The sequence below is a fragment of the Thalassophryne amazonica genome, chromosome 10, assembly GCF_902500255.1.
Source record: "Thalassophryne amazonica chromosome 10, fThaAma1.1, whole genome shotgun sequence".
NCBI classification, from domain to species: Eukaryota; Metazoa; Chordata; class Actinopteri; order Batrachoidiformes; family Batrachoididae; genus Thalassophryne; species Thalassophryne amazonica.
In genome coordinates, this window is record NC_047112.1 from 28,955,058 (window position 1) to 28,982,765 (window position 27,708).

At 42.0% G+C, this 27,708-nt stretch overlaps 1 protein-coding gene across 2 annotated transcripts in view; it reads right to left on the reverse strand.

Annotated features, from left to right (window-relative positions):
- The window catches only part of atf6 (activating transcription factor 6), a 106,514-nt gene that overhangs the window by 27,704 nt on the left and 51,102 nt on the right, over positions 1 to 27,708 (reverse strand). For both annotated transcript variants that reach the window (XR_004563003.1, XM_034179653.1), the window contains exons 9-15: positions 27,606 to 27,697; positions 14,404 to 14,553; positions 12,861 to 12,956; positions 12,671 to 12,773; positions 11,591 to 11,670; positions 3,926 to 4,037; positions 844 to 922 (exon numbers count right to left, since the gene is read on the reverse strand). Coding sequence is in view for 1 of the 2 variants with exons in the window: in XM_034179653.1 (XP_034035544.1) it covers positions 844 to 922; positions 3,926 to 4,037; positions 11,591 to 11,670; positions 12,671 to 12,773; positions 12,861 to 12,956; positions 14,404 to 14,553; positions 27,606 to 27,697 (712 nt within the window). In the remaining variant the exon portion in view is untranslated. The remainder of the gene's footprint in view (positions 1 to 843; positions 923 to 3,925; positions 4,038 to 11,590; positions 11,671 to 12,670; positions 12,774 to 12,860; positions 12,957 to 14,403; positions 14,554 to 27,605; positions 27,698 to 27,708) is intronic.

A 27,708-nucleotide genomic window follows, 5' to 3' on the forward strand; every position in this document is an offset into this window, starting at 1 on the left:
TCTGCTCACATCACTCCTTCCTCCTTCTGTAGGGGCGGCGCAGTATTAGCTGCTGCTGGTCCCCGTTCCTCCTCCCAAGCTGACGGTGTCGCATCTCAGGGTTGCCGCGTGGCCTTCACCCACTTGCCTCAATTCGGATAATGGACTTCTTCAAACTTAGTGCACATAAACAATGTCAAATGTGTATGTGCTGTCTTTAATTCTGATGTGTGCCATTATTACGGTAAACAAGTAATAATTGTGGACTAATTGCTGTCTGAGGTAACTGGAGTGTAAATATAATTTCTCCACTGTGAGATCAATAAAGTACATCTCTCATATATATATATATATATATATATATATATATATATATATATATATATATATATATATATATATATGCTATTTCTAAGATCCAAAGTGAAAAAGTGTTTTTTGTGTGTGTGTCTGTGCAAACAAGCATAGCTGAGTGCAGCTCAGAACATAATCATAATCTGAAGCAGCAGGATTGGAACCACAAAGTACAGTGACAGAAGACCCCATTCCAACAAGACACCACATGTCAAAGCAAATGTTTTGTAACGTGAATCTTCAAAAAAAACTTAAAGTTATGTCTCCACCACCCCTCAAAGGGGGTAAAATAAACCTATCTCAAATATGACAAAAGGATAAATTTCACATTCACAGGCTCAATATGCAAAAGTCTTCTATGTTGGTCTTTGAATAAATTCCCTCCATCTGAAGCCACATGTGCTGTATTCTGGCAGACAAACATTTCTGATTCTGCTCCTCCTTTTTTCCTGCTACACCCTGCAGAGTGGCTGATCTTTCCAGCCATCGCGTCTGGGCAGAACTTCTTACCGTTTATGGCTGGCAGCACCACAGACATCTTGGGCCGTCTTCCTTTATTGTGGTTGGTGGCAGGAAGAAGAAGATGATCCTGAGAGGGGAGAAGAACAGAAGAAGGTCATTAAAAAGAAAACATTTAATTTGGAAAAAAAAATATTTGGCTTTGTGCATTTGCCAGCTGACAACACAGATAGGTAGTCATGACTACAATCGCAAGCAAAGGATCAGTTGAAGGACGGGCATTAGTATTAATGATAATAATAATGTTGACCAAACAGGGAAATTTAAAGCATAATAAAAACTAAAATAAATAAATAAACCATGCCTTAGCCATCACCTGAAAACACTTCAAACTCCTCTAATAACAGCATCACTTTAAGGCATTCTGGAACACATAAGAACAATAACAGCAATTTGCAAGAAGGCTTTGATGTTAGCCAGCAAAGTACTTTAACTACTGTGCAACTCAGTAAGAAGATGAGAAAGGTTTTAATCTCAGAACATCTGCTCCAACATCACTCAAGGTTGAGCGGAATGCTGATTTGTGAACACGTGCACCACATGCCTCTTAACGTTCCTGTTGCAAACTCACAAAAATTAAACTGTAGGCCAAAAAACTTGCCAATTATCAAAAAGACTCTTCCTGTTTTCTAATAGGAGGGTAAACAGACACTAGTACCGGTCATGGTGATGCTGAATTACACCTGAATATATCTAAATTAATTAACTAAACTAATTTAAGCAGTTGCTATGTCTTTGAACTTTAACACTGAGCAACAAAAGTTATTCTATCGCTCTCGATGTACAAGGCAAGAAAAAGTGTTATTACTATTATTATAACTTTTTTCCTCATTTTTGTCACTTATAAATCTGTGGTTATGTGCTCGGCCTAGACAAAAAAGTCACCTTCAAAGCTTGAACTCTCTATGACAAACTACTTAATAACCAACTGAGATCTGGTTCAACCATTGCAACTGGTTTCCAAAAGTCAGACTGCATGAATTTAGGCGGGGTTGAAATTGGGGAAAGATTAAAGAGAAAAGACAAGAAAACACAACGTAGAAGCCATGCGGGTGATGTAATTGGACATACTAATCTGTGGAAATCATGTCAATAATAAGGCAGACCAAGCATTTCGTGCATTTGTCTCTTCTTGACTGGATTATTGCAATGTTCTGTCCTCTGGTTTACTGCAGTCCAGCATTAGGGGTGGAAAATTGGTTGAAAATGCTGCTTGCCAGAGTTTTGACAAGAAGCAGAAAGTTTGACTACATTACACCAATTTTGGCCTCCTGTCTCTGTGACGTTTGATTTTCAGGTTTTGATACTAACTTATAAAATTTTTCATGGATTCGCGCTTCCCTACCTTGATGACATAATTACACCCTACGTACCGGCCCATGCTCTGTGTTCTCAGGGTGCAGGACTACTTTGTGTCCCTAAGGTGAAAAAAGTCGGCAAACCACAGATACTTCTCTTATCATGTGCCTGCTTTGTGGAATCACCTCCCTTGCAAATAAAACACATTCTGTAGACACATTCCAATCCAGACTACAGACGCATCTATTGTCCCTCTCATTTGGCTATCATACTGGTGTAATGTGGAACTATGCTTCCTCTCCTTTTAATTCATATTATTAGCAACAGAGCAGGTGCCGGCCGTACTACATCTAAATTCTGCGTCTGTTAGTGAAGCTCAGGGCTGTCTGCCGGCGACCACCTTCGTAATCTCTCTGCTTCCCTGTCACATTTACTGCTGGTGAATTAATGCCTTAGGTGCATTTATTTTGGGCTGACTGATTCTGCTCTTTGTCTCTCTGTCCGAAGCACTGAAGAAACCAATGACGGATGGTGGCCCGAGATGCCCTGCCTGCTGCACCAATGACTGGAGGTCATACCTCCTGGAGCCTACCGGTGCAGGACATGGATGCCTACGGATTACTGACCAAAGATGGACTATATATTAGTTTCATGTAAGGATTCTGTTTTGTTTCTCTTCTGTTTGTTCCATACTTAATCCCTGCTGAAGCATTTAGTATTTGTTACAAGGTCAGCAGTGGGCACAAAAATACACAACTTTTTTTGTATTAGTCACTACCTCTTTTACTCAACACCACAATGAATTACTAAGAAATAATGCGCAGCTTTTAGCCTCAGTGTGAAACCCGAGACCACATGTAGATGTGGCAATTAATGAAAAGGCAAGTACAGTAGGTGTTGAACTCCACAGTATCTTTTGTTGACAGAATGAAATTTTAAATTAGTAGTGTCTAGGTTAAAAATAATAATAATAATAATAATGATTAAAAAAAACACAGCAAATTCCAGATTTAATCTTGAGCTTTGCAAGTACTGAAATAACCACTAAACCAACCATATCTACTTGAAAAAAAAATCATTTGGTGGACTCACACCGTAAAATCCAGAAAGCAAAATATGGGAAAATAAACTGAGAAAGGCAAATAAACATTTATAAGAATGAAACCTATCCCACTGGAAAATAGATCTATGTAGTCAGCATGTCTTACAGCTCCCTCCATGTAAGACTTTTGTGCTTCACATATCAAATAGCACAACTCAACTGAACCACGATTTTTTTTTTTTTTTTTTTTTTTACTTTTAAGATTTTACCCACACCAGTGTAGTGCAAACAGGTCCCAACAAACAAAAGCAACAGAGAGAAGAAAACCCATGAGGCATATCTATAAAGTCACAACTGACAGACTTTAATTTTTTTTGTTATGTATTATAAAACATCTGAGTATTTTAAAACGAGCCATAGTCACCGGCCACTTTATTAGGTACACTTGTTCAATTGCTTGTTAACACAAATAGCTAATCAACCAATCAAATGGCAGCAACTCAATGCATTAAGGCATCTAAACATGGTGAAGACGACTTGCTGAAGCTATGATGATTATTGTAATTTTTATTATTAAAGAACGAGGAGTACGAGGAGGAGGAAAGTAGGAAAACTGCATGTGCATGTGATAAAAGGCCAATAATAAAAATCAAACTAGTATTATAGCAACTGTCAAATTAGTGTTTCACATTTAAAAGTATTTGATTTTACACCAAAATCTTTGAAACCTACCCTGCGAAAAGACACAATGTAGAATGTGTCTCCACGCCGATTTAATGCGTCAAAGAAGTCAGTATAGGTGTGATGAGGTGCGTAGTATATCTGTAACTCGCTGCCAGGACTCCTGTGGACACATGAAGAATAAGAGCATTGAAGGAAAAAACATAGAACACAAAATCACAACGGTTTTTCTATTCTTACAACAAACATAAGATTTTCAAATAACTTGAAAATGCAGCAATTTGACAGAAAGGCAGGGGTCACCAACCCTGCCCCTGGACAGAACTTGTTTTCCACCTCTTGCTGCTCCACCCACTGTTAATCAACTAAGTTAGGAGAGCTCAGCAAATGGAAACAGCAGACTTGAATAATCACAACATGTGCTTATAGAAAACATGCAAAGTAGTTTTTATCTCAGTTGAGTCTATTTTCTAATTTTCACACACACACACACACCTAAAATAAAGCAGTGCTTCGCTCCCTGTAACGCAGTGCACCAGTCACCTGTTTGAGTCACTAAATGTTAAAATGAGACACTGTGAAGCCTAAGCAGGTACGAACCCCCAAAGTGGGAAATTAAGTTCCCATCAAAATACACACTTTTAAAAGTAAAATCCAGAACCCTAGTTTTATGATCTATGATGTTCATCTATGTGAACCTGACAGAATCCACCTTTGGACAGAGTCCACCTTTTGCTCTTTATGTGGGCACAAATTATGGTGCAGGGCACAGTTGGGCTGGGTTTGGCATGTTGTGGGCACACAATAAATTCAACCAATCAGAGAGGCACCTGTCATCACCATTAAGCCTTGTGAAATGTTCATGAAATGTTCAAAATCTCATTATCAAGAGGGCAGACAGAGATGCGACCGGTTTTCTGGTGAAGGAATAATTCTGTGCGCATGATGTGCACATGGCACAGGCAAAAAGATGGACATTAGGCATGTGAATCTCATCACTGACAACAATTTGATACGCAACTCGATACGCTACCAGTGATACGATACATATGATGATACGACTCACCCCTGTTCCCGATTCAATGCGATTTGATATGTATTGGTGATTCAATTACTCACAACGCAATACGATTAATGATGGGTATTGGTAAGATTTTATCGCTATCAATGCTATTATCGATTCCGCTTATCGATCCCATTCTTTATCAATTCCCTTATCAATATCTCTTGTGAATTTAAAAGGTTTTCTAGGCTTTACAGGTTTTCTATGTCAACAACATCTTATTGAGTCTTAAAGTAAATAAATATGAAATTGGTCACTGGATCCTTGATCTCTGGACATAAATAAAAATCAATAAAATCTATACAGGGTCACTGGATCCTTGATGTACATGGTGGATCCTTGATCTCTGGACAGAAAGACAAAATCTGTAGTTTTTGTCAAAAGCATTTCCTTTCAGTTATCAATGGCACAAATGTAACTCCATAGACCCTGAGTTCAGACGGCTGCGCTGCACGTCATGATGTAATTCATAAAAACAAAACCAAAAAACACAGAGGATGTCTCATTTTGGGGAAAAAAACAAAACAAAACAAAAAAACGCGGTTTTGGTCAGTTGTAGTTTATTGTTTATTTTAAGGTTTAGAAAGAGGTGTCATTTGATTTAAAATGGTGATTCGCTCTGAAGTTATTAATTCTGACTGTAATCCGCACGGCTCTTTGAAGCTGTGCACTAAGTCCCACAAAACAGAGGATATTATTATTATTTCCATTACCTGATGGACAACTTCAGTTTACGCACCGGCTGGTGCTCACGGCAGTGAACCATCATATAAAACTCCGGTGTGGAATGGAGGAGAAAAGAATCCCAGTTCGTGACTTTAATTCACACAAAGGTGACTCACAACTGACATCTTTAAATGGCTCAGAGGGGTTAATGAAGAAATTGCGGACCTGCCACTGGAAGTGAAGCAGAGAACCAGCAAACAGTGGGTCAAAGCGCTGCTTCGTTGCTTCAAGCAGACCTGCTGCAGTCTGCAATCAACGTGGAGAAATGATTATCTTCTGATAAACACCCTCAAAAACAACAGCTGCTCTAGTGTCCCGAACTGAAGGACCAATAAGGAAATTGTTAAACAAAAATGCTATTGATGTCAACATTTTTGTTGTGGTAGTAATTTCTGACTTTCTGGCTTCCGTCTGTGGTGCATTCAATGTGCATCGAAAAAAAAAAAAATCGATGCAAGCAGACAGTGACCAATCCATCGCGATTCAACCTGTCAAATGAATCGATGCACTCTCATCGCGCACGTTTGTATCAAGATACCGATTCGTATCGATTAATCTCCACATGCCTATGAGACGTGTATCGACTGGAATAACACTTGTTGCCACTACTACATGTGAAGACTGTTCACGGACAAGTGCATATAAAGTTTACCGCTTAGTTTACTGAAACACCGCTAATAATAAGGTAAAAACCTTTTACACATTTTGTGATGTTACAGCCTTATTCCAAAATGGAGTAAATTATTTTTTTCCCATCAAACATAATAACATGAAAAAGGTTTTTTGAATTTTTTGCAAATGTATATAAAAAAAAAAAAAAAAAAAAAAAAAAAAAAAAAAAAAAAAAATCACATTATCCCAGTATTCACAACCTTTATTCAATATTTTGTTCATGCACCTTTGGCAGCAATTACAGCCTCAAGTCTTCTTGAATATGAAGCCACAAGCTTGGTGCACCTATCTTTGGCCAGTTTTGCCCATTCCTCTTTGCAGCACCTCTCAAGCTCCATCAGGTTGGATGGGGAGCACCGGTGCACAGCCATTTTCAGATCTCTCCAGAGATGTTCAATCAGATTCAGGTCTGGACTCTGGCTGGACCACTTAAGGACATTCACAGAGTTGTCCTGAAGTCACTCCTTTGATATCTTGGCTGTGTGCTGAGGGTTATTGTCCTGCTTAAAGATGAACTGTTGCCCCAGTTTGAGTTCGAGTGTGCTCTGGAGCAGGTTTTCATCCAGGATGTGTCTATACATTGCTGCATTCATCTTTCCTACAATCCTGACTAGTCTCCCAGTTCCTGCCACTGAAAAACATCCCCACAGCATGATGCTGCCACCACCATGCTTCACTGTAGGGATGAAGCCTGGTTTTCTCCAAGCAAGACGCCTGACATTCATGCCAAAGAGTTCAAACTTTAATTTATTTTAATTTATGTAGTGTCAAATCACAACAAAGATGCCTCCAGGCGCTTCACACAAGTAAGGTCTAACCTTACCAACTCCCAGAGCAAGCACACAGGTGACAGTGATAAGGAAAAACTCCCTCTGAGGAAGAAACCTCAAGCAGACCAGACTCAAAGGGGTGACCCTCTGCCTGGGCCATGTTACAGACAGAAATTACAAAACAATTCACAAAACCAATATACAGGATGTTGCCAGTGCACAGGACAGGAGGGTTTCAGGAACAGATACCACACCCATCTCTGGATGGAGCCGCACCTCAAACAGAGAGAAAAGAAAAAAACAGAATCAGGCGTCAGAAAGACAACAAATACAGTGTAATTTGTCAGCATTAAGCAACATGAAAAACAAAAGGAATACTAAGGTGATTGGGGGCCACTAGCCCTAAACTTCATTAAAAGACCCAGACTTTAGATATAGTTGATATAGTTAAATGAGAACCTCTACTGCATTTTACGTTAGGAGCATAAATGTATGTGTATATATATATATATATTTTTTTTTTACTTTTTATTTTTAAAGAAGTTTTATGGCATACATAAACAACAAACATGGGCAGGCACAGGAGTACAAACAAGAAGATGATATTTTTTACAGTTCGTCAACATTGTCAGTGTCCATGGATTGTACAAAACAGTCCCATCTTGTATGTGTATGTGTATATTTTGCCTGTCCAAATAAGCTACCTCCAGGCATTCATGTCAAAGCGTTCAATCTTTGTCTCATCAGACCAGAGAACTTTGTTTCTCATAGTCTGAGAGCCCTTCAGGTGCCTTTTGGGAAACTCCAGGCAGGATGCCGTGTGCCTTTTACTAAGGAGAGGATTCCGCCTGGCCACTCTACCATACAGGCCTGATTGGTGGATTGCTGCAGAGATGGTTGTCCTTCTGGAAGGTTCTCTTCTCTCCACAGACAAATGCTGGAGCTCTGACAGAGTGACCATTGGGTTCTTTGTCACCTCCCTGACTGAGGCCCTTCTCCCCCGATCACTCAGTTTAGACAGGGTGCCAGCTCTAGGCAGAGTCCTGGTGGATCTGAATTTCTTCCATTTACAGATGATGGAGGCCAATGTACTCACTAGGACCTTCAAAGCAGCAGAAATGTTTCTTTACCCTTCCTCAGATTTGTGGTCTACAGACAATTCCTTTGACTTCATGCTTGGTTTGTGCTCTGACATGCACTGTCAACTGTGGGACCTTATATATAGACAAGTGTGTGACTTCCCAAATCAAGTCCAATCAACTACATTTACCAACTAAATTTAAAATTAAGATGTAGAAACATTTCAAGAATGATCAACGGAAACAATGCGCCTGAGCTCAATTCTGAGCTTCATGGAAAAGGCTGTGAATACTTATGAACGTGATTTCTTAGTTTTTTTCACATTGTCATTATGGGGTATTGTGTGTAGCATATTGAGGAAAAAAAATGAATTTACTCCATTTTGGAATAGGGCTGTAACATCACATGTGGAAAAAGTGAAGCGCTGTGAATACTTTCTGGATGCACTGTATTTCAAGCTTCGTGTTGTGAAATACTGAGATGACAATCACTCCATTATGCACATTTGTTTTTTTCTAACATTGTTTGCAAGTGTGTACAAGGCTGTTGTAAATTGTGTCTTTTCTTTTGTCAAACAACTACAGACCATATGAACATAAAGGTGGATTCATGGTCAATAAGTTGCTTCAAAAAGTGGTAAAATTCGTTCAGATACAATGTGCTCCATGTCTCCACATACAGATCTTTTCTGCACTCTCTCCTGCACTTCCAAAAAGAACATAAGCTGGGCATTTTTATGTGATTACAGCAACATGTCTGTCAGGCAGACTGACTAACATTAATACGGTGTTCTCTTTTTGTCTCTTCTGTTCACAGAAGCACAGACAAAACAGCTTCCTTGCGTACAGATAAAAGAGGCAAATTAGTGACGATCACAGCAATCTGACACGTCTGGAATGTATGTGCGTGTGTGTGTCAGGAAAGAAATATGAGTGACAACCACACAACCAGAGAGGAGCATGAATGAGAGATTATGTAATGTAATTCAGTCAGTAAAACGACAGACCTGCATGCACGCACGCACGCACACACACACAGCAATGTCAGAAAAAAGGCCTAACACAAAGAAACAACAGTGAGAACTGACACACATGTTAGTCATGAACCACTAAGGCGTATATCCTGTATTCTAACCAATTCTGGTTATTTTTGACTCCCTCCTGGTGTAGCTGCTGCAAAAACACAAAACATTGCTGTTTTCAGCGAAAACTCTACGTCCCTCTTAAAACACAACTGCACCTCATTAAATGAGAGCATACCAGAGCTCCTCAGTGGTTTGTAGCTCTGTGTTGGAGGCGGTAGGACAACTTCTCTCATTATATCCTATTTCTCAAGTGAATTCAGAATAAAGGTTGGTATTGTTTTCCAAAGGACTGTCATAGCTAGAAGGAGCTTGGTTTTGTGCTGGTCGATGACCTTAATCGTGATTATTATCTTCTGCCCACCTGAATGAAGTATCGGAGGAGGGCACAGTTGAGCACACTGTAGAGAACATCTGTCCATCAAACTTTACAACTATATTGCCAAGGACCCAAACTAAAAGAACTTGGCACATACAGTAGTTGGTCCCACTGGGGAGAACAATCACTATAACGACAGTGCCCTGATCCTTGGACAAGACACTTTATTTGATATTGCCCAGTCCACCGAGCTGTAAATGGGTACCTGCCTTGGCTGGGAAAGTAATTTGCAATGGACTCATGTCCTGCACAGGGGCAGTCATACACTTTCATTTTCAATGTATTTCAATTTCAATTTATTTTCATTTATATAGCGCCAAACCACAACAAAGTTGCGCCAAGTTGCTTCACACAAGTAAGGTCTAACCTTACCAGCCCCGAGAGGAAGCACACAGGCAACAGTGGTAAGAAAAACCTCCCTCTGGTGATTTGAGGAAGAAACCTCAAGCAGACCAGACTCAAAGGGGTGACCCTCTGCTTGGGCCATGCTACCGACACAACAGACAATAAAGGAAATTATACAGGAAATTTTGGGAGATTTTGGGAGTCCAATGCTAGTGTCCAGGCCTCCCCCCCCCCCCCCCCCCGACTCCTTATTTCAATTTATTTTATTTGTATAGTACCAAATCACAAAATCGTTGCCTCAAGGTGCTTCACACACCAGTAAGGTCTAACCTTCGCAACTCACGCACTTCACGATACAGAATCCAGAGTTAAGCACCAGCGGTCCTCAGGAGCTATATAGAACTCATCAGGTCACACATAGGTGACGAGTGCCTTTGCAGGACATTCTCATTCAAGAAACTATTCTGTCAATTTATTTATTTATCTTCTGCAGGTTTATCCGTCGACTACTATTACTACTCTATCCTGGGTTATTTCTTATGTTTACTCCTTCTCATGCCAACTGACACAACGGCCCTTCAAGGTAGAACACATAAACCATAACAGCTTGAAAACAGACTATGAACTAGTCTATTGCTACTTCTACGTTTTGCGTCCTAGCTTTACAAATTACTTAATTACAGCTATACTCACTCACTCATCTTCAAGTGCTTACTCCAGTTAAGGGTTAATTAAGGCTGGAGCCTATCCCAGCAGTCACAGGGTGTGAGGTGGGATACAGCCTGGACAGGAAGCCAGTCTGTCGCAGGGCTACATATAGACAAACACATTCACATCCGCACAGACACCTACGGACAATTCAAAGTTTCCAATCCAACCAACCTGCATGTGTTTGGATGTGGGACCACGGCAAAAACTGTCCCTATCAAAATAAGACAAATAATCTGAAATCTAGCCAAAGTGTCTTGTATTAATCAAAAAAAAAAAAAAAAAAAAAAAACTGCCAATGGGGTAAGAAAAATTTACTTGGTTAGTATTTGCAAAACTAGCAAAACGTCTAGGCACTGAATAATCAAAATGTGCCTTAAACTAGTCAGAATTCTTATTTTAAGATTAGCCTCTGTCTTAAAATAAGGAACCAATCTTGTTCCTTTGTTTGGATGATTTGAAATCCATTGGCCTTCCTTGTTACTGGTTAAATACACCTTGATATTAGCTGGAAAAACTTAAGAAAAATAGAGCTACATTTTTCTTATGTAAAAAAATGCTTGACAAGATTACTTTTTCTATTTAGACAAAAATTAAGTCAAATTTTCTACAAATAAGTCTTTTTTACTTTCTTAGATATCAGTTTTTGCAGTGAGGAAGCCAGAGCACTTGGAGGGAACCCACACAAACACAGGGAGAATGTGCAAATCCCGCACAGAAAAACCACAGGTGGGAATCAATCCCATGACCTTCTTGCTGTGAGGCAACAGTGCTAACTACTAAGACACTGTGGTATACAGCCATATCAATTCTTAATAACAAACACATATGTAAAAAACTGACTTATTTTCCTAATTCTGGTACAATAGCAGTGTAACGGAGGTATACTTACTTTTCCTGTTTTGTTTCTGTATACTGGACTGTCACTATCTGGGCACCATCATCGTCATCATCATCTTTGTCCTCAGTTTTCTGCAAGACAAAAAAATATTAGGTGAAAATCTATAATAATTCAAGTATGCAGACAAACCACAATGTATATTTTCATGTTAAACTACTACAATGGATTAGTTCAATATATTGTAGAGGAGAAATACAGTACTACATTTATATTTCTTGATATGAACATGAGGAATGAGCATATACTGTAGTCAGACAGCAAATGGCACTTGGTAAATTGGACCTACTGTGACAGATTTTTAAAATGATGGAAAAAGGAGCAGGGGGGCACTAATCCCACAGCTCCCCTCTAAGTGTTGTGTTTACTTTCTCAGGGCTGCCGGATTAAACTCGGTCCAATAAAGAGAAATGGGAGGCAGAAAAGGGGAAGGTGGAAGCAAAATTACTCGAATGGTGAAACTCTAGTTTTACTACAAGAAAAAAAAAAGCTCTTGACATGGCGTGTCAGACATTTCAGTAGCGGCCTAAAATATGAGATCACTTTGTTGCAGGCATACTATAATGCTAATCCTGATCACTATACAGGGCAAACCAGAATGATTGCGACACATTTTAGGTTGTTCTCACAGCAAGAGTTTGTTTGTTTGGTTTGACCAAAATGGCATTGAAAAAAAAAAATAAATAAATAAAAAAGAAGAAGAAAACTACCCCACTGTTCAAGTCTACAGTCTAAATCTGCATAAGCAAGGGGGCTCAAACACTATTCCTGGAGACAAACTGCCCCACGTTTTCCATATTGTATGTGGTAAACCCATCTTATACCTCAGGTCTGCCATCTCCCAGCTCTTGATTGGCTGAACCACACTTGACTAAGTTAATTAGCTGTGGTTGAAGCAGGAAGGGCTCAAAAATTTGCAGGACAGGTGCTCTAAAGTAGCAGGTTTGGAGTCCCCTGGTATCAGCAGTGAGACAACCAATCAGTGTGACAAGCAACTCAACTCTCCCCAACATTTCAGTGAAGTCCATAAAGTGTGTGTGTTTTAATGTGTCAAATCGCATTGCTGTGACTCACCAGGATGGTCCGACTGGGTTTGTGATTGCCATTACTCATTCGCCTAGACTTTGTCTGCTCCACCTCATGACGGTGGATCCAACCCCTCAAGTCATGGGCCAACCTGCCAACAAAGGTTAACACAGTAGTTTTCATTTTCAAATAAATGGGACAGCACAATTAAGTGACTAAAGGTAAGTTTATTACTGACTGTATGCATTTGGTCCTGTTGATAGGAGGCTGGCAGGGGGGAGGAGGTCTGAGAAAGATCGGGTCCTTCACCACCATGAGGGCCTTATCCTCAAAACTAGGAAAAAAAAACCAAAAACAAAAAAAAACAGGTCAACAGACAAAACTAAATATTTTACAAGGTAGTTCATGTGTTCTAAAATCTTTCTAAGATCTTTGTCTTTGTCAAATAATCTCATAAAATGCTTTCCACATGCTGGGAATATTCTCTGAATGCAAACTGAGGGCCAAAATAGCTGCTTGCCTTTTGATATAGGTGAAACAGTTTGGCAGCTGGTAACAGGAAGCAAAAAAGAGTGCAAAAACAAACCAACACAGTCTGAATATGCGGCACATACTGGATTCCTACTGAAATTCATTAGCTAGTAGTTTCACTGATTAAAATTCTTAACATGTCACATGTGCAGATGTGGCTGAGCTTCAGTCGCTTAATGTGCACACTGAAATAATGATTTGCATTGAAGCTGACATGTTATGTCCATCTGCTGTCATAAATTCTGCTAAGAGCATCACCATCCCATACAGGCACAGTGACACACAAAAAGCCCACAAGTCTTGATTGTTGCCATAGGAACGGCTTCAAATGGCAGACTGTATAAAGAGAGTATAAAAAGGCAGTGTGTGGTTTAGATGCAGCACGAGCACATTTCATCACGTCGCGTGACTCTCCTGCTCAGCTGTTTCTAATTGACACTTAAAACACACGAGTACGTCTCTAAGAGTGAATGATTATGTTGCTTGAAATGTCCAAATTGTCCACAGTCGGTGCACACTTGCACAGGGCGCGTTCAGACTGGCCCACACAGACCTGACCTAACACCACTTTAACCACACTTTAGAACATTAAATGTGTGATAAATGATTGAGACAGCATGTCAGACCTCACAGGCCTGACTAAGTCGAACTGCGGGACTCGTATTAACAGTGATGCACACACCACCCTGTTAGCACAGCTCTCCAATCATCATCCTCAGCTTTGTTTGGTGCCGTCACCTCTTTCGTGAAGGTTAATGTGTTTCTTCCTGAATTTGATTTAATGCTACCAGTAATGTTAAAAACACCCTGGTAATGTTATGTCGACACCTGAAACACTGACCAACTTGTAAATTCCAATTTCCAGTACATGCTGTTCCTCAAAGAATGTTATTCATGCAATTTGAAATGTCACCTGCTTTTGCATTTTTTTAAAGGAACAAAAAAAATGGCTCTTAAGAAAAATAAGCTGTTACAAGTAATATAGAGCTAGATGTCAAACAAGGTCTGACCTTAATTCTGAACCTGATTACTCAAACAGCAACAACAACTGCTGGCTTGTCCACCAGAGGCCTGGAAGTATTCAAAAGTCAGGCATTAAAACAGAGTTACGAATCGGCTGTCACACGTGTTTACATGTGAGTAAATGCGCTGGACCAGTTCAGACTGAGCCCGGCACAGGTGCATCCTGAGCGGGTGGCATCATGCACAGACATCGCTTTGTGAAAGGTGCGGGAGACTGAGCGCATTACCTGTCAACCTTCTGAGGTTGGGCGGTGCTGACGGGGTTCGAGTCCACCACAGCTTCAGTTACTTCCTCTGAAGAAAAACCTAACAGGTGTCTGCCGCTGTGCTGCATGGACGCAGCATCAAGGCTGGAGCCTGGGCCCCCCTGAAACAGACTGGAATCGAGAGAGAGGGAGAGAAAGGTGAAAAACATATAACCGGTTACATCAATGCTGCATTAAGGAGAAAGAGGTTGCCGAAAAAGTTTTGGGATAGTCGGAGAGATGAAGAAAGTAGACAGGAGTACAAGGAGATGCGGCATAAGGCGAGAAGAGAAGTGGCAAAAGCAAAGGAAAAGGCATATTGCGAGCTGTACAAGAAGTTGAATAGTAAGGAAGGAGAAAAGGACTTGTACCGATTGGCCAGACAAAGGGACAGAGCTGGAAAGGATGTGCAGCAGGTTAAGGTGGTAAAAGATGCACATGGTAATGTGCTGACAAGTGAGGAGTGTGTGCTGAGAAGGTGGAGGGAATATTTTGAAGAGTTGATGAATAAAGAAAATGAGCTAGAGAAAAGGCTGGATGATGTGGTGAGAGTAAATCAGGAAGTAAAAGAGAAGGAAGAAGTGAGGGCTGCTATGAAGAGGATGAAGAGTGGAAAGGCAGTTGGTCCAGATGACATTCCAGTGGAGGCATGGAAATGTCTAGGAGACATGGCAGTAGAGTTTCTAACCAGATTGTTTAATAAAATCTTGGAAAGTGAGAGGATGCCTGAGGAGTGGAGACGAAGTGTGCTGGTTCCTATTTTCAAGAACAAGGGTGATGTGCAGAACTGCAGTAACTACAGAGGCATAAAGCTGATCAGCCACAGCATGAAGTTATGGGAAAGAATAGTAGAAGCTAGGCTTAGAAAACAGGTGAAGATCTATGAGCAGCAATATGGTTTCATGCCGAGAAAGACCACTACAGATGCAATGTTTGCTCTGAGAATACTGTTGGAAAAGTACAGAGAAGGACAGAAAGAGTTACATTGTGTGTTTGTGGACTTAGAAAAAACTTATGATAGGGTGCCAAGAGAAGAGTTGTGGCATTGTATTAGGAAGTCTGGAGTGGCAGAGAAGTATGTTATGGTAGTACAGGACATGTACAAGAATAGTGTGACAGCGGTGAGATGCGTAGTTGGAATGACAGACTCATTCAAGGTGGAGGTGGGATTACACCAAGGATCAGCTCTGAGTCCTTTCTTGTTTGCAGTGGTGATGGACAGGTTGACAGATGAGATCAGACAGGAGTCCCCATGGACTATGATGTTTGCAGATGACATTGTGATCTGTAGTGAGAGTAGAGAGCAAGTTGAGTCTAGTCTGGAGAAGTGGAGATATGCTTTGGAGAGAAGGGGAATGAAAGTCAGTAGAAGCAAGACTGAGTACATGTGTGTGAATGAGAGGGAGCCCAGTGGAATAGTGCAGTTACAAGGAGTAGAAGTGGTGAAAGTAGATGAGTTTAAATATTTGGGGTCAACTGTTCAAAGTAATGGAGAGTGTGGTAGAGATGTGAAGAAGAGAGTGCAGGCAGGGTGGAGTGGGTGGAGAAAGGTGGCAGGAGTGATTTGTGACTGAAGAATATCAGCAAGAGTGAAGGGGAAAATTTACAAAACAGTAGTGAGACCAGCTATGTTGTATGGTTTAGAGACAGTGGCACTAACAAAAAGACAGGAGGCAGAGCTGGAGGTGGCAGAGCTGAAGATGTTGAGATTCTCTTTGGGAGTGACAAGAATGGACAAGATTAGGAATGAACATAGAGGGACAGCTCAGGTGGGACGGTTTAGAGACAAAGTCAGAGAGGCGAGATTGAGATGGTTTGGACATGTGCAGAGGAGGGACCCAGGGTATATAGGGAGAAGGATGCTGAGGATGGAGCCACCAGGCAGGAGGAGAAGAGGGAGACCAAAGAGGAGGTTCATGGATGTGCTGAGAGAGGACATGCAGGTGGTTGGTGTGACAGAGGAAGATACAGAGGACAAGGTGAGATGGAAACGATTGATCTGCTGTGGCGACCCCTAACGGGAACAGCCGAAAGACAAAGAAGAAGAATCAATGCTGCATTAACATCAATACTTTTAATCAACGTGTCTTATTTAATTATTACATGCCACAATGTCTGGGTGTGTGTTATCAGCCCAGATGGAGTCATTCCTCTTTATCCACAGCCAACAGCTTGTCCTCTCAGCAGTATCGGCCAGCTCTTTAATGGCCTGTCTATGAGCCCGCCCCCTGACTCCAATCTCCCTGAGGAACTATGATGTGGTACTGGTTATGAAGCCCCCGCATCCCACCTCTACTGGGCACAACTTTATCCTCCAGCCTCTGTCTTCTGCCTCGGCTGCTAAGTGAGAGTATCGCAGCATCTTCCACCCGTGAGCTTCCTCGAAGGCATCCTCCCAGGCAACTGTTAGTTCGACAATGTAGGCAAACCGGCGGGACTCAGACCAGAGTACAAGGTCTGCTCGCAAGGTGGTTGTGGTGATCTCAGTGGGGAAAATAAGCTTCTGATCCAGATGGACTTGCAGGCTGCCTGTAGTGGGACTCGGGTCAGGTGTTGAGGGGCCAGCAGAGTTATTTTTTTGGCTGCAGTTTAAATAAATAGTGGTGGCTGCAGCAGTCGGACTCCAGCGCTAACAAGGTTGGCAAAAGTTTCCAAAGACCAGAGGCGTCAAAAGTATGGTGTTACTCCAAATAAGCTCAAAACAAAACAAAACAAAAAAGGTACACACATTGCAGCAGGAGCAGCACACACAACCACCTCAAGAGGAAACATACAGGCTCAACTCTGGATAATGACCCGCAGAAAAGAAGGACACACCAGCGTAGGAAGTGACTATTCACTTCTGTTAACATTAAATTCAGGGGTTTCAATAGTTAGCATCAGCTGCTGTCATTGTTAGGCTACGTTACAAAATGCACAGGTAACGTTTTCAGTCTTCCTGTAGCACCTCTGATGTAATGTGCATAAAGAGGAAACTAGTGGACATCAAAATGTCTTTTTTAGGGCAAAGTGCAGCGATAATTAATTACACAAAACCTGCAGTTCATAAACGTTAAGAGTCATTAGACGGAATTTGCGACAAACTTTGATTGAATGCAGCGATTGAAACCACTATTTAGGAGGAAAATTGTTTAAATTAATCGACTAAATCTGTAAATTAGTGGTAACTCTAGAGACAGATCTAGGTTGTGCAAAAAACAGAGTACTTATGATGACAAAACTAACATCAAAATAACAACTGTCGACTGGACTGAAATAATTAACATCAGGTGTTCAACATTCAGCACACGTTACTGTTTTTCCTTCAACCACAAACAGAATCTGAACTCTGATATCAACTGCAAAAGTAAAGTGCACATGTACACACACACACACACACACACGCCCTTCCTTTCAGTGGAATTACAACACTGAGGTGGCATTTTCATTGTAATGGGATCTGACCTCAAAAGAGGGCATATTTCACATTCCAAAAGAAAACCCCAGCACAAAACACGCAGATCAAGACAAAAAGGTACAAACAGACCTTTATCTGCTCCCGAACTAACTCAGAGGTCCCACAAACCTTATTCCTGTGGACATTTTACAACACAAACCTCTAAAAGTGCATATTCCCGGCAAAGAGCACAAGGAGATAATCAAAACCAAAATAAGGAGACACGTTAGCACGTTCGTGGAAAAAAGTTATTCTCAGGAGAAGACAATCATTTTTTTAAACATGAAAACAGAGGAAAACATTTGTATTTGAGAGGTGGACTGTTGCCGGAATGACATAATGCCATAGCTATTGTGTGGAATCAGCCATTTTCCCCAACACACTTTGACATAGCATGCCCTAATTTATCCCAACTGTAAACATTATTGATCAAACTTACTGCCACATGTAAATTTTTACTTTAGATCTGCAGCTTGAATTTCATGTTTGTAATTTCTAAGCAGTAAAGTTTTACTCTCTAGACTGAAACTTTGTTTTGGACCTTATCCACTCATTTATGATGGAGATCAACTTTGCACAGGACAATTATTATTACAATTACAATTATGACTGTGGTAAGTCATTTGCATTTAATAAAATTCATATACATCAATAAGAAAGTTGATCAGCCAGTATGTGTCTATTACATCTATTTTTTTTTTTAATCTGGCAATTTATTTTTAATGTGGTCTTTTAACAGTGTTTGTCAAGTAATAAAAACTTATTAGATCAGTGAGAAGTGCTGTGAAAAACAAAAACATGTTGCATCAATAGGAACTGTTCTGACATGTTTTCGGTAATGTTTTGAGCTAATTTTGACTCGCTGTGTTTCTCACAATGACTCATGGGGCTGTTTTCACTCAGTAAGTTAAATTCTCATGCAGACATGACATTTTGCAGTTGCCAGTCTTTAGCTTCCTGTGATTGTTGGCATTCACTTTTTGCTTTTTTGAACAGGAATTCAATAACTTGACATTATTTCACATTAAAAAGGCCATCAAACAAAAATGGTTAATAAAGAAAACCCCCTTAACTTAAACTATGAAAGAACATTGTTTGGGGAGAGGCATTTTTGGCCAGCCTAGAGAAAAGAATTATGGATAATCAAATGGCACAGAGGGTTTTGGTGCAATGTAACTGTGGGCTGTCGGTTGCACGACGGGACAGAACAAACACCAAAAAAAAAAAACAACCAAGAGAAAATTGAATTTAAAAATTCTGATTAATTTTAGTGCACAGGAATAAAATGGTAACAGACTGAAAACTCCTGCCCTCCATGCCAAGGTTCCACATGTACCAACATCAGGCAAGAAACTACCACACTACTGTTACTATGTTTCTGTGTAGGCTCTCAGTTGTCCAGGTGGTTTCCATAGTAGAGAAGCTTGAATCTTCGACTGGACTGGGTTGCTTGACGTGAGGACGTTTCGCTTCAAATCACAGAAGCTTCCTCAACTAAAATTCTTGCTCTGGTAGTCTGACTTCTGTCTTGACTCTTGTAGAGAAGAATAAACCAGAAGCCAACAAAACCACCCCCTTGAACACAAGCTCGGGGTGATCAGGACTCTTCAACACAGAGCCCTACAGGTGCCCACAACTGCAGAGGGAAGGGCTAAAGAGCAACAACTTGTACGGAAAGCCCTCACAGTATGTGGGTACCCACGATGGTCCCTGGACAAAGTGCAGAAGTCCCAGAAAACAAAGAGACCAGATAGACAGGAGACAGGGACAAGAAGAAGAGGAGTGTCTCTCCCTTATTTAGCAGGAGTAGGGGAAAAACTACAGAGGATCTTCAGACAGCACAAAATCCCAGTTTACTTTAAACCAGTCAACACCTTGAGACAGAAATTAGTTCACCCTAAGGACAGGATCCCTAGTTACAAACAGAGCAATGTAGTGTATCATATCAGATGTCAGGAAAACTGTAATGAACAGCACATAGGTGAGACGAAGCAACTTTTACACAAGAGGCTATATACCAGCACCGCAGCGAGGTCGCCAGTGGACCTCAGTCTGCAGTTCATCTCCACCTGAAAGACACTAACCACACGTTTGAGGACAAGGAAGTTAAAATCTTAGCCAGAGAGAAGAAATGGTTTGAGAGAGGTGTCAAGGAAGCATTCTCTGTAAAACAGTTGAAACCCAGCCTTAACCGCAAAGCGGGTCTCAGACATGCTTTGTCCCCCGTTTATAATGTGGTACTCAGGTCAAAGCAGTTTCAGTCTTTTGTTCATGGTAATGAGTCATTCATGTCATCAGGAGAGAGTCGTCAATGGAGCCATCAGGGGAGGCTTCCGTCCTGTCATTAGGAGAGTGCTAACTAGAGCACAATAGGTGCTAATTAGAGCTATTGTTTAGTCACTAGCCTATAGCAGTCAGCCTCTCGGTAGGTGGGGTCTGGTTAGGTTAAAAAAAACTCCAGCGTTTGTTGGCTTCTGGTTTATTCTTCTCTACAAGAGTCAAGACAGAAGTCAGACTACCAAAGCAAGAATTTTAGCTGAGGAAGCTTCTGTGATTTGAAGCGAAAGGTCCTCACGTCAAGCAACCCAGTCAAGTTGAAGATTCAAGCTTCTCTACTACCGTTACTACAGTATGTACTACAAGTAAGGGCAAGTTGTAGGAACACAATTCGGATATACTACTCCATCCCCACCTTAACTGTCCTTTAATCTGGATGTTGACAGATGACGTAGATGAGAATGCACACACATGCTGTGAAAATTTCTTTTTGTAAAAAAAGACTTTTAAAAAAAGTTCCTGATACTTAATAAATGTATATTTTGTACAATGCCACAGCCCCTCCCTTGGATGTCGCTACAGTTTTCACGTGTGTCCATTGTCTTTGAATTGTTTTGGGAAGCTCTTTTTCTTTGGTTGCCAGGTTCCATTTGCATTATGGGACAGTGCAGCGTATTCAGTTTGTACACTATAGAGGTAGTAGAGCCAGAGTGCAAGTGGCATCACAGTACAGGTTGCACCTGTCCAAAAAAAAAAAAGCACTGGGGGATCATATGTCGCAACAGAGTAAAAGTCCAATTTATTTTTAAAATGTGGCATTACCACAAATGTGGCATGACTATAAAAAACATAGCGCCCCCCATGGCAGACGTGTTTGCTCGCTCCGCTCTGGAATGCCGGCTTTTTGTTATTTTTTGAGTGTGTTTATATTATATTAGCAGTGCGCAGCATCTTTGCGCTACTAATACACAGCAAACAGAAACTTTTGGACATCAGCTACTCACGCAGACGGGTTGAGTCTACTGGATTCATACCACCGGAGCTACAAGTCATTGTCTGCTGCCGTCGCCACTGCAGCCACCACCACCACTCCCAGGAAGGGCCCGAAGCACCAAGCCTGAGTGAGCTAGCTGACCCCAGGAGTCCAGAGGTACACGGGTCAAACTCTGGATCCCAGACTGGGATGCCTTTAAAGATGTGGCCATACTGGAGGACTACTCCAGGATTATGCTGAGTATGTGAGTGGGTACATTAGCACTTGTGTTGATAACATCGCGCCCATCACACGCGTCAGTTCCCCAAGCAGAAGCCCTGAATCAACAGTCAGGTAAGACACATGCTGTGTACTCACTCTCTTGCTTTTAAAACAGGCAATGAGACAGCGGACAAAGCTGTGATGTAAAGACTGAGGAAACCCATCACAGTGGCAAGAAGCAGTACAGGGAGAAGCTGGACAGCTTCTATCCTACTGCTGACCCAGGGCAGATGTGGCAAGGCCTGCAGCACATCACTGACTGCAGGACTATCACCAGCACTATCAGCTCCACAGGCAGCCTGCTGGATGATCAACACATTTTACACTCGCTTTGAGATCTCTAGCCGTAGCGCAGAGAAGACGCCTGCACACACCCAGACTCCCCAGACCACTCAACACCCCTCCCCTCCCCAAACAGTCGCAACAGGCCAGGAGCACCGATGAAGATTAACCTCCGCAAGGCAGTAGGACCAGACAACATTCTGGGGTGGGCCCTCAGAGCATGTACTAACATGCTTGATGTTCTCACCTCCATATTCAACCTCTCCCTCAGCCAGAGCACTGTTCTCACCTGCTTCAAACAACAACCATTGTTCCCATCCCCAAGAAAAGCCCACCCACCTGTTGAATGATTACAGGCCAGTAGCCCTCACTCCAATCATCACAAAGTGTTTTGAGAGAGCGGTGAGCGGTGCTGGCCCACATTCAGAGCAGCCAAACGGACACACTGGACCCCCTGCAATATGCAAACCAGCCCAACATTACTGCTGCACTCCACTATTCCCTCTCTCAGCACAAAGACTCCTACATCACGATACTCTTTGTTGACTACCTTCAATATGGTCATCCCCCACAAACTCACCCTCAAACTGCTCACTCTTGGCCTGCACCCCACCCTCTGTGACTAGCTCCTAGACTTTTTGACTGGCAGGCCCCAATCTGCCAGGACTTGTAATTCACCCTATTGAGGTTTCAAATCCCCTGAAATCTCAGAGAGGTCGCTGTTCTGCGAGATATCAACAACACTGAAAAATGCATCTGAGACTTACGCTTTGAGATAACACTGTTTGTGCTGTTTCTGTGTAGGCTCTCAGTTGTCCAGGTGGTTTCCATAGTAGAGAAGCTTGAATCTTCGACTGGACTGGGTTGCTTCACGTGAGGACGTTTCGCTTCAAATCACAGAAGCTTCCTCAGCTAAAATTCTTGCTCTGGTAGTCTGACTTCTGTCTTCACTCTCTACAAGAGTGAAGGCAGAAGAGTCAAGAGTCTTCTCTACAAGAGTCAAGACAGAAGTCAGACTACCAGAGCAAGAATTTTAGCTGAGGAAGCTTCTGTGATTTGAAGCGAAACGTCCTCACGTCAAGCAACCCAGTCCAGTCGAAGATTTAAGCTTCTCTACTGTTTGTGCTGTTTGTCCCAGAGTTTTATATATATATATAAGATGTCTGAAATTCGGTTTGTGTGTATGAAGTTCCATGCAGGTTTGAAGGTGGCAGACACGGAAACTGTAATATTTGTTTGAGCATGTTTTCAGGAGTCTCACGCATAGTCTTATAAATGTTATGAAAGGCATAAAAAAAAATGTACATTTTGGTAGTATAATGTTCATCTGCAATTGTTGTCATGTGGTTTCTCTATGTTGTTTTGACTGCAGCGCCTCTCTGGTGCACAAGGGATAATGGGATATCTCAATAGGATGAATAGGACTTCAGCTAGCATCATCACCAACACTGGCAACCCTCGTGGAAGTGTATATATATATATATATACACTCAACAAAAATATAAACGCAACACTTTTGGTTTTGCTCCCATTTTGTATGAGATGAACTCAAAGATCTAAAGCTTTTTCCACATACACAATATCACCATTTCCCTCAAATATTGTTCACAAACCAGTCTAAATCTGTGATAGTGAGCACTTCTTTGCTGAGATAATCCATCCCACCTCACAGGTGTGCCATATCAAGATGCTGATTAGACACCATGATTAGTGCACAGGTGTGCCTTAGACTGCCCACAATAAAAGGCCACTCTGAAAGGTGCAGTTTTGTTTTATTGGGGGGGATACCAGTCAGTATCTGGTGTGACCACCATTTGCCTCATGCAGTGCAACACATCTCCTTCACACAGAGTTGATCAGGTTGTCAATTGTGGCCTGTGGAATGTTGGTCCACTCCTCTTCAATGGCTGTGTGAAGTTGCTGGATATTGGCAGGAACTGGTACACGCTGTCGTATACGCCAGTCCAGAGCATCCCAAACATGCTCAATGGGTGACATGTCCGGTGAGTGTGCCGGCCACGCAAGAACTGGGACATTTTCAGCTTCCAAGAATTGTGTACAGATCCTTGCAACATGCATTATCCTGCTGCAACATGAGGTGATGTTCTTGGATGTATGACACAACAATGGGCCTCAGGATCTCGTCACGGTATCTCTGTGCATTCAAAATGCCATCAATAAAATGCACCTGTGTTCTTCGTCCATAACAGACGCCTGCCCATACCATAACCCCACCGCCACCATGGGCCACTCGATCCACAACACTGACATCAGAAAACCGCTCACCCACACGACGCCACACACGCTGTCTGCCATCTGCCCTGGACAGTGTGAACCGGGATTCATCCATGAAGAGAACACCTCTCCAACGTGCCAAACGCCAGCGAATGTGAGCATTTGCCCACTCAAGTCGGTTACGACGACAAACTGGAGTCAGGTCGAGACCCCGATGAGGACGACGAGCATGCAGATGAGCTTCCCTGAGACGGTTTCTGACAGTTTGTGCAGAAATTCTTTGGTTATGCAAACCGATTGTTTCAGCAGCTGTCCGAGTGGCTGGTCTCAGACAATCTTGGAGGTGAACATGCTGGATGTGGAGGTCCTGGGCTGGTGTGGTTACACGTGGTCTGCGGTTGTGAGGCTGGTTGGATGTACTGCCAAATTCTCTGAAACACCTTTGGAGATGGCTTATGGTAGAGAAATGAACATTCAATACACGAGCAACAGCTCTGGTTGACATTCCTGCTGTCAGCATGCCAATTGCACGCTCCCTCAAATCTTGCGACATCTGTGGCATTGTGCTGTGTGATAAAACTGCACCTTTCAGAGTGGCCTTTTATTGTGGGCAGTCTAAGGCACACCTGTGCACTCATCATGGTGTCTAATCAGCATCTTGATATGGCACACCTGTGAGGTGGGATGGATTATCTCAGCAAAGGAGAAGTGCTCACTATCACAGATTTAGACTGGTTTGTGAACAATATTTGAGGGATATGGTGATATTTTGTATGTGGAAAAAGTTTTAGATCTTTGAGGTCATCTCATACAAAATGGGAGCAAAACCAAAAGTGTTGCGTTTATATTTTTGTTGAGTGTAGGTTGCACAATGTTCACAACTAGTTCATGCAATTGTCAAAATTTATGTCAGAAATTAAAAAAAAAAAAACATTTCAAAAAAAAAATTTGCACACTGGCAAGCAGCCTCACATATTTTCATTTATCTAGAACACAAATGTGATGCCGCAATTGGATTTATAATGACCGTCATGTGAATCTTATGAAATATTAAAGCATACAGCCATGAAGGCAGAAGCAGCGTTGTACAGTAGGCCAATCTTCTCTGTAGCCCCATGTGCCACTTCAGGAAGAAGTTAAATTAGTGGGATGTGGCTGCTGTGCAAAATATGAGGTCTATCAGAAAAGTATCCTACCTTTTTATTTAAAAAAAAAAACTATATGGATTTGAATGACGTGCGATTACACCAATCATGCTTGAACCCTTGTGCGCATGCGTGAGTTTTTTCACGTGTGTCAGTGACGTCATTTCCCTGTGGGCAGGCCTTGAGTGAGGTGTGGTCCCGCCCTCTCCGCTGAATTCCTTTGTTTCACACGCTGCTCGAGACGGCGCGCGTTGCTTTATCAAAATTTTTCTGGACCTGTGAGGAATATCCGAGTGGACACTATTCGAGAAATTAAGCTGGTTTTCGGTGAAAAGTTTAACGGCTGATGAGAGATTATGGGGTGTTTCTGGCAGTGTAAGGACTTCCCACGGAGCGGGATGTCGCGCAGCGCTTCCAGGCGCCGTCGTCGGCCTGTTTCGACCTGAAAACATCCTAATTTAAGGCTTAATTCACCCAGGACGTCGTGAGAGAACAGAGAAGATTCAGAAGAGGCCGGCATGAGGACTTTATGCGGACATTCCACTGTTTAAGGACATTTTTTAATGAAAGACGTGCGCACAAATTCGCTGAGTCCTTTTTGTGACGACTCGGAGAATCTGTGTGTGCCGCGACAGGAAAAACACCTCTGTGTTGAAAACCATTTGTAAAATTCAGGCGGCTTTTGATGGCTTTCAACAAGTGAGTAACTGAGAAATTGTTTAACAGCTTGGGCATGTTCCAAATTGCCTGTTAAGGTTTCCAACGGAGGTGTTTTTCCTGTCGCGACCCCCCGCGGTCGGGTCCGGCCCGACATGTGACTCTGCCCACACGTTCTTTCATTACAAAATGCCTGTTAACAATGGAATGTCCGAATAAACTCCTCATGCCGACTTCTTCTGAAAGTTCTCTGTTCTCTGACGACTTCCTGGGTCAACAGAGCCTGAAATGTGGAAGTTTTCAACTTGAAACGGTGAGACGCTGCCGCCTCGAAGCGCAGATCGCCATCAGGCACCGTGGGCCGTCCTTACGGCGACACTACCAGACCAAAATCTCTCATCGGCCGTTAAAACTTTTACCGAAAACAAGCTGAATTTATCGAATGGTGTCCACTCAGTTGTGCCTTACAGTTTTGAAAAAATTTTGATCAAACAAAGCAGCAGTCTCTGAGCCATTCCTAAACAATGAAAAAAATAGAGGAGAGGGTGGGCCACTCCTCACTCAAAGACTGCCCACAGGCGAATGACGTAACCCGACAGGCGTGAAAAAAACTCTTGCATGCCCACGAGGGTTCAAGCATGTCTGATGTAATCACACGTGATTCAAATCCATATGGTTTTTGAAAAAAACAATAAGGTTGGATACTTTTCTAATAGACCTCGTATGTATCTCTGATTTATTCCTTAGTTTATCTAGTCTGGTGGACACTTATTTGATGTATTTTTAACACTAGCTGCACTAGTTACAGCACAACCGGAGGTACAGCTGACTGTAAATCACTTCAAAATAAGGCAAATAATAACATTCCCCCTACGGTGACTCAGATGTCAGTAGGGAGAATTAAGGCCTTATCTTTGAATGAACAATTTCAATGCCTCTTAAAACTTTTTATGGACCTCCAGGAACTTTGGGTGTTGATGGTGTCATTCAGCTGGACTTTTTTGCTGGTTGTTAAAGGCATTTATTCACATTTACTTGAAATGAGCATGACTGCTCACTGAATTTTATCTCTGGAGCCCAAAGCTCAACACAGCTATGAGAACAAGCTCAAAGTACTGTCGCCATCGCAATCATTGGAATAAGAAGGTCTTTGATGTTTTTATACAAGCAAATATGCAGCCAAACTCTGTTTTAAACAAATATTGAATGTAACTGAAGAGACCCCCCACCCCCATGTTAAAGACAAGGTGTTAAACAAACAGGAATGCCAGTTCTCTCTGCAACTCGGGAGGTTTTTTTAACCCTCCATAAACAAGTCGCTTTGGACTATAAGTCGCAGGACCTCCCAAACTAGAAAAAAAAAAAAAGACACGTCGGAAAATACGCTACTACTAAATGCTTACTAAGTACTACTGGCCTACTTCTGGATACCCTCCTGACTGTGACGTGCTCCCTACTACACAGTAGGCTAGTATGAGTATTCGAATGTGGCTCTGACTTCTTTTTCTACTATGCTATACTTTCTGTACTATATGTAGCACTTCCCACCGTGACGTAATGTAAAGGGAAACGGACCTGCACACTGTAGTAAAGACGGCACCAATTTGCAGCAGTGCAGTAGTGAAAACTGGCTTACAAACATGTGCGCAGCAGACACGGACATGGAGAGATCAAACAGTTTTTCTTTCCAGTATCCTGAAACCATATTTGGATTCTGTTTTTTCCTACTTAATATACTATGTTGAGATGACGCAGCCTGCTCTTCCCAAACAAATCTGCAAAATAGTCCACAGCCAGGGGCAGACTCCAGTTGAAAAGGAGGTCACAAATTAAGAACTCCTGCCTCTGTTTAATATGTTCTCTAACAGATGCACAAAGTCATACAGGGATTGCTTACCTCTTTGGTCCAATGTTGAGCATGAGGAAAACCAAGACCACCATGAGGCACACAGCCCTCCTCTTGGGAGCCGTTGCCTTCAGTACTGTGTTCTGCAGGAAGA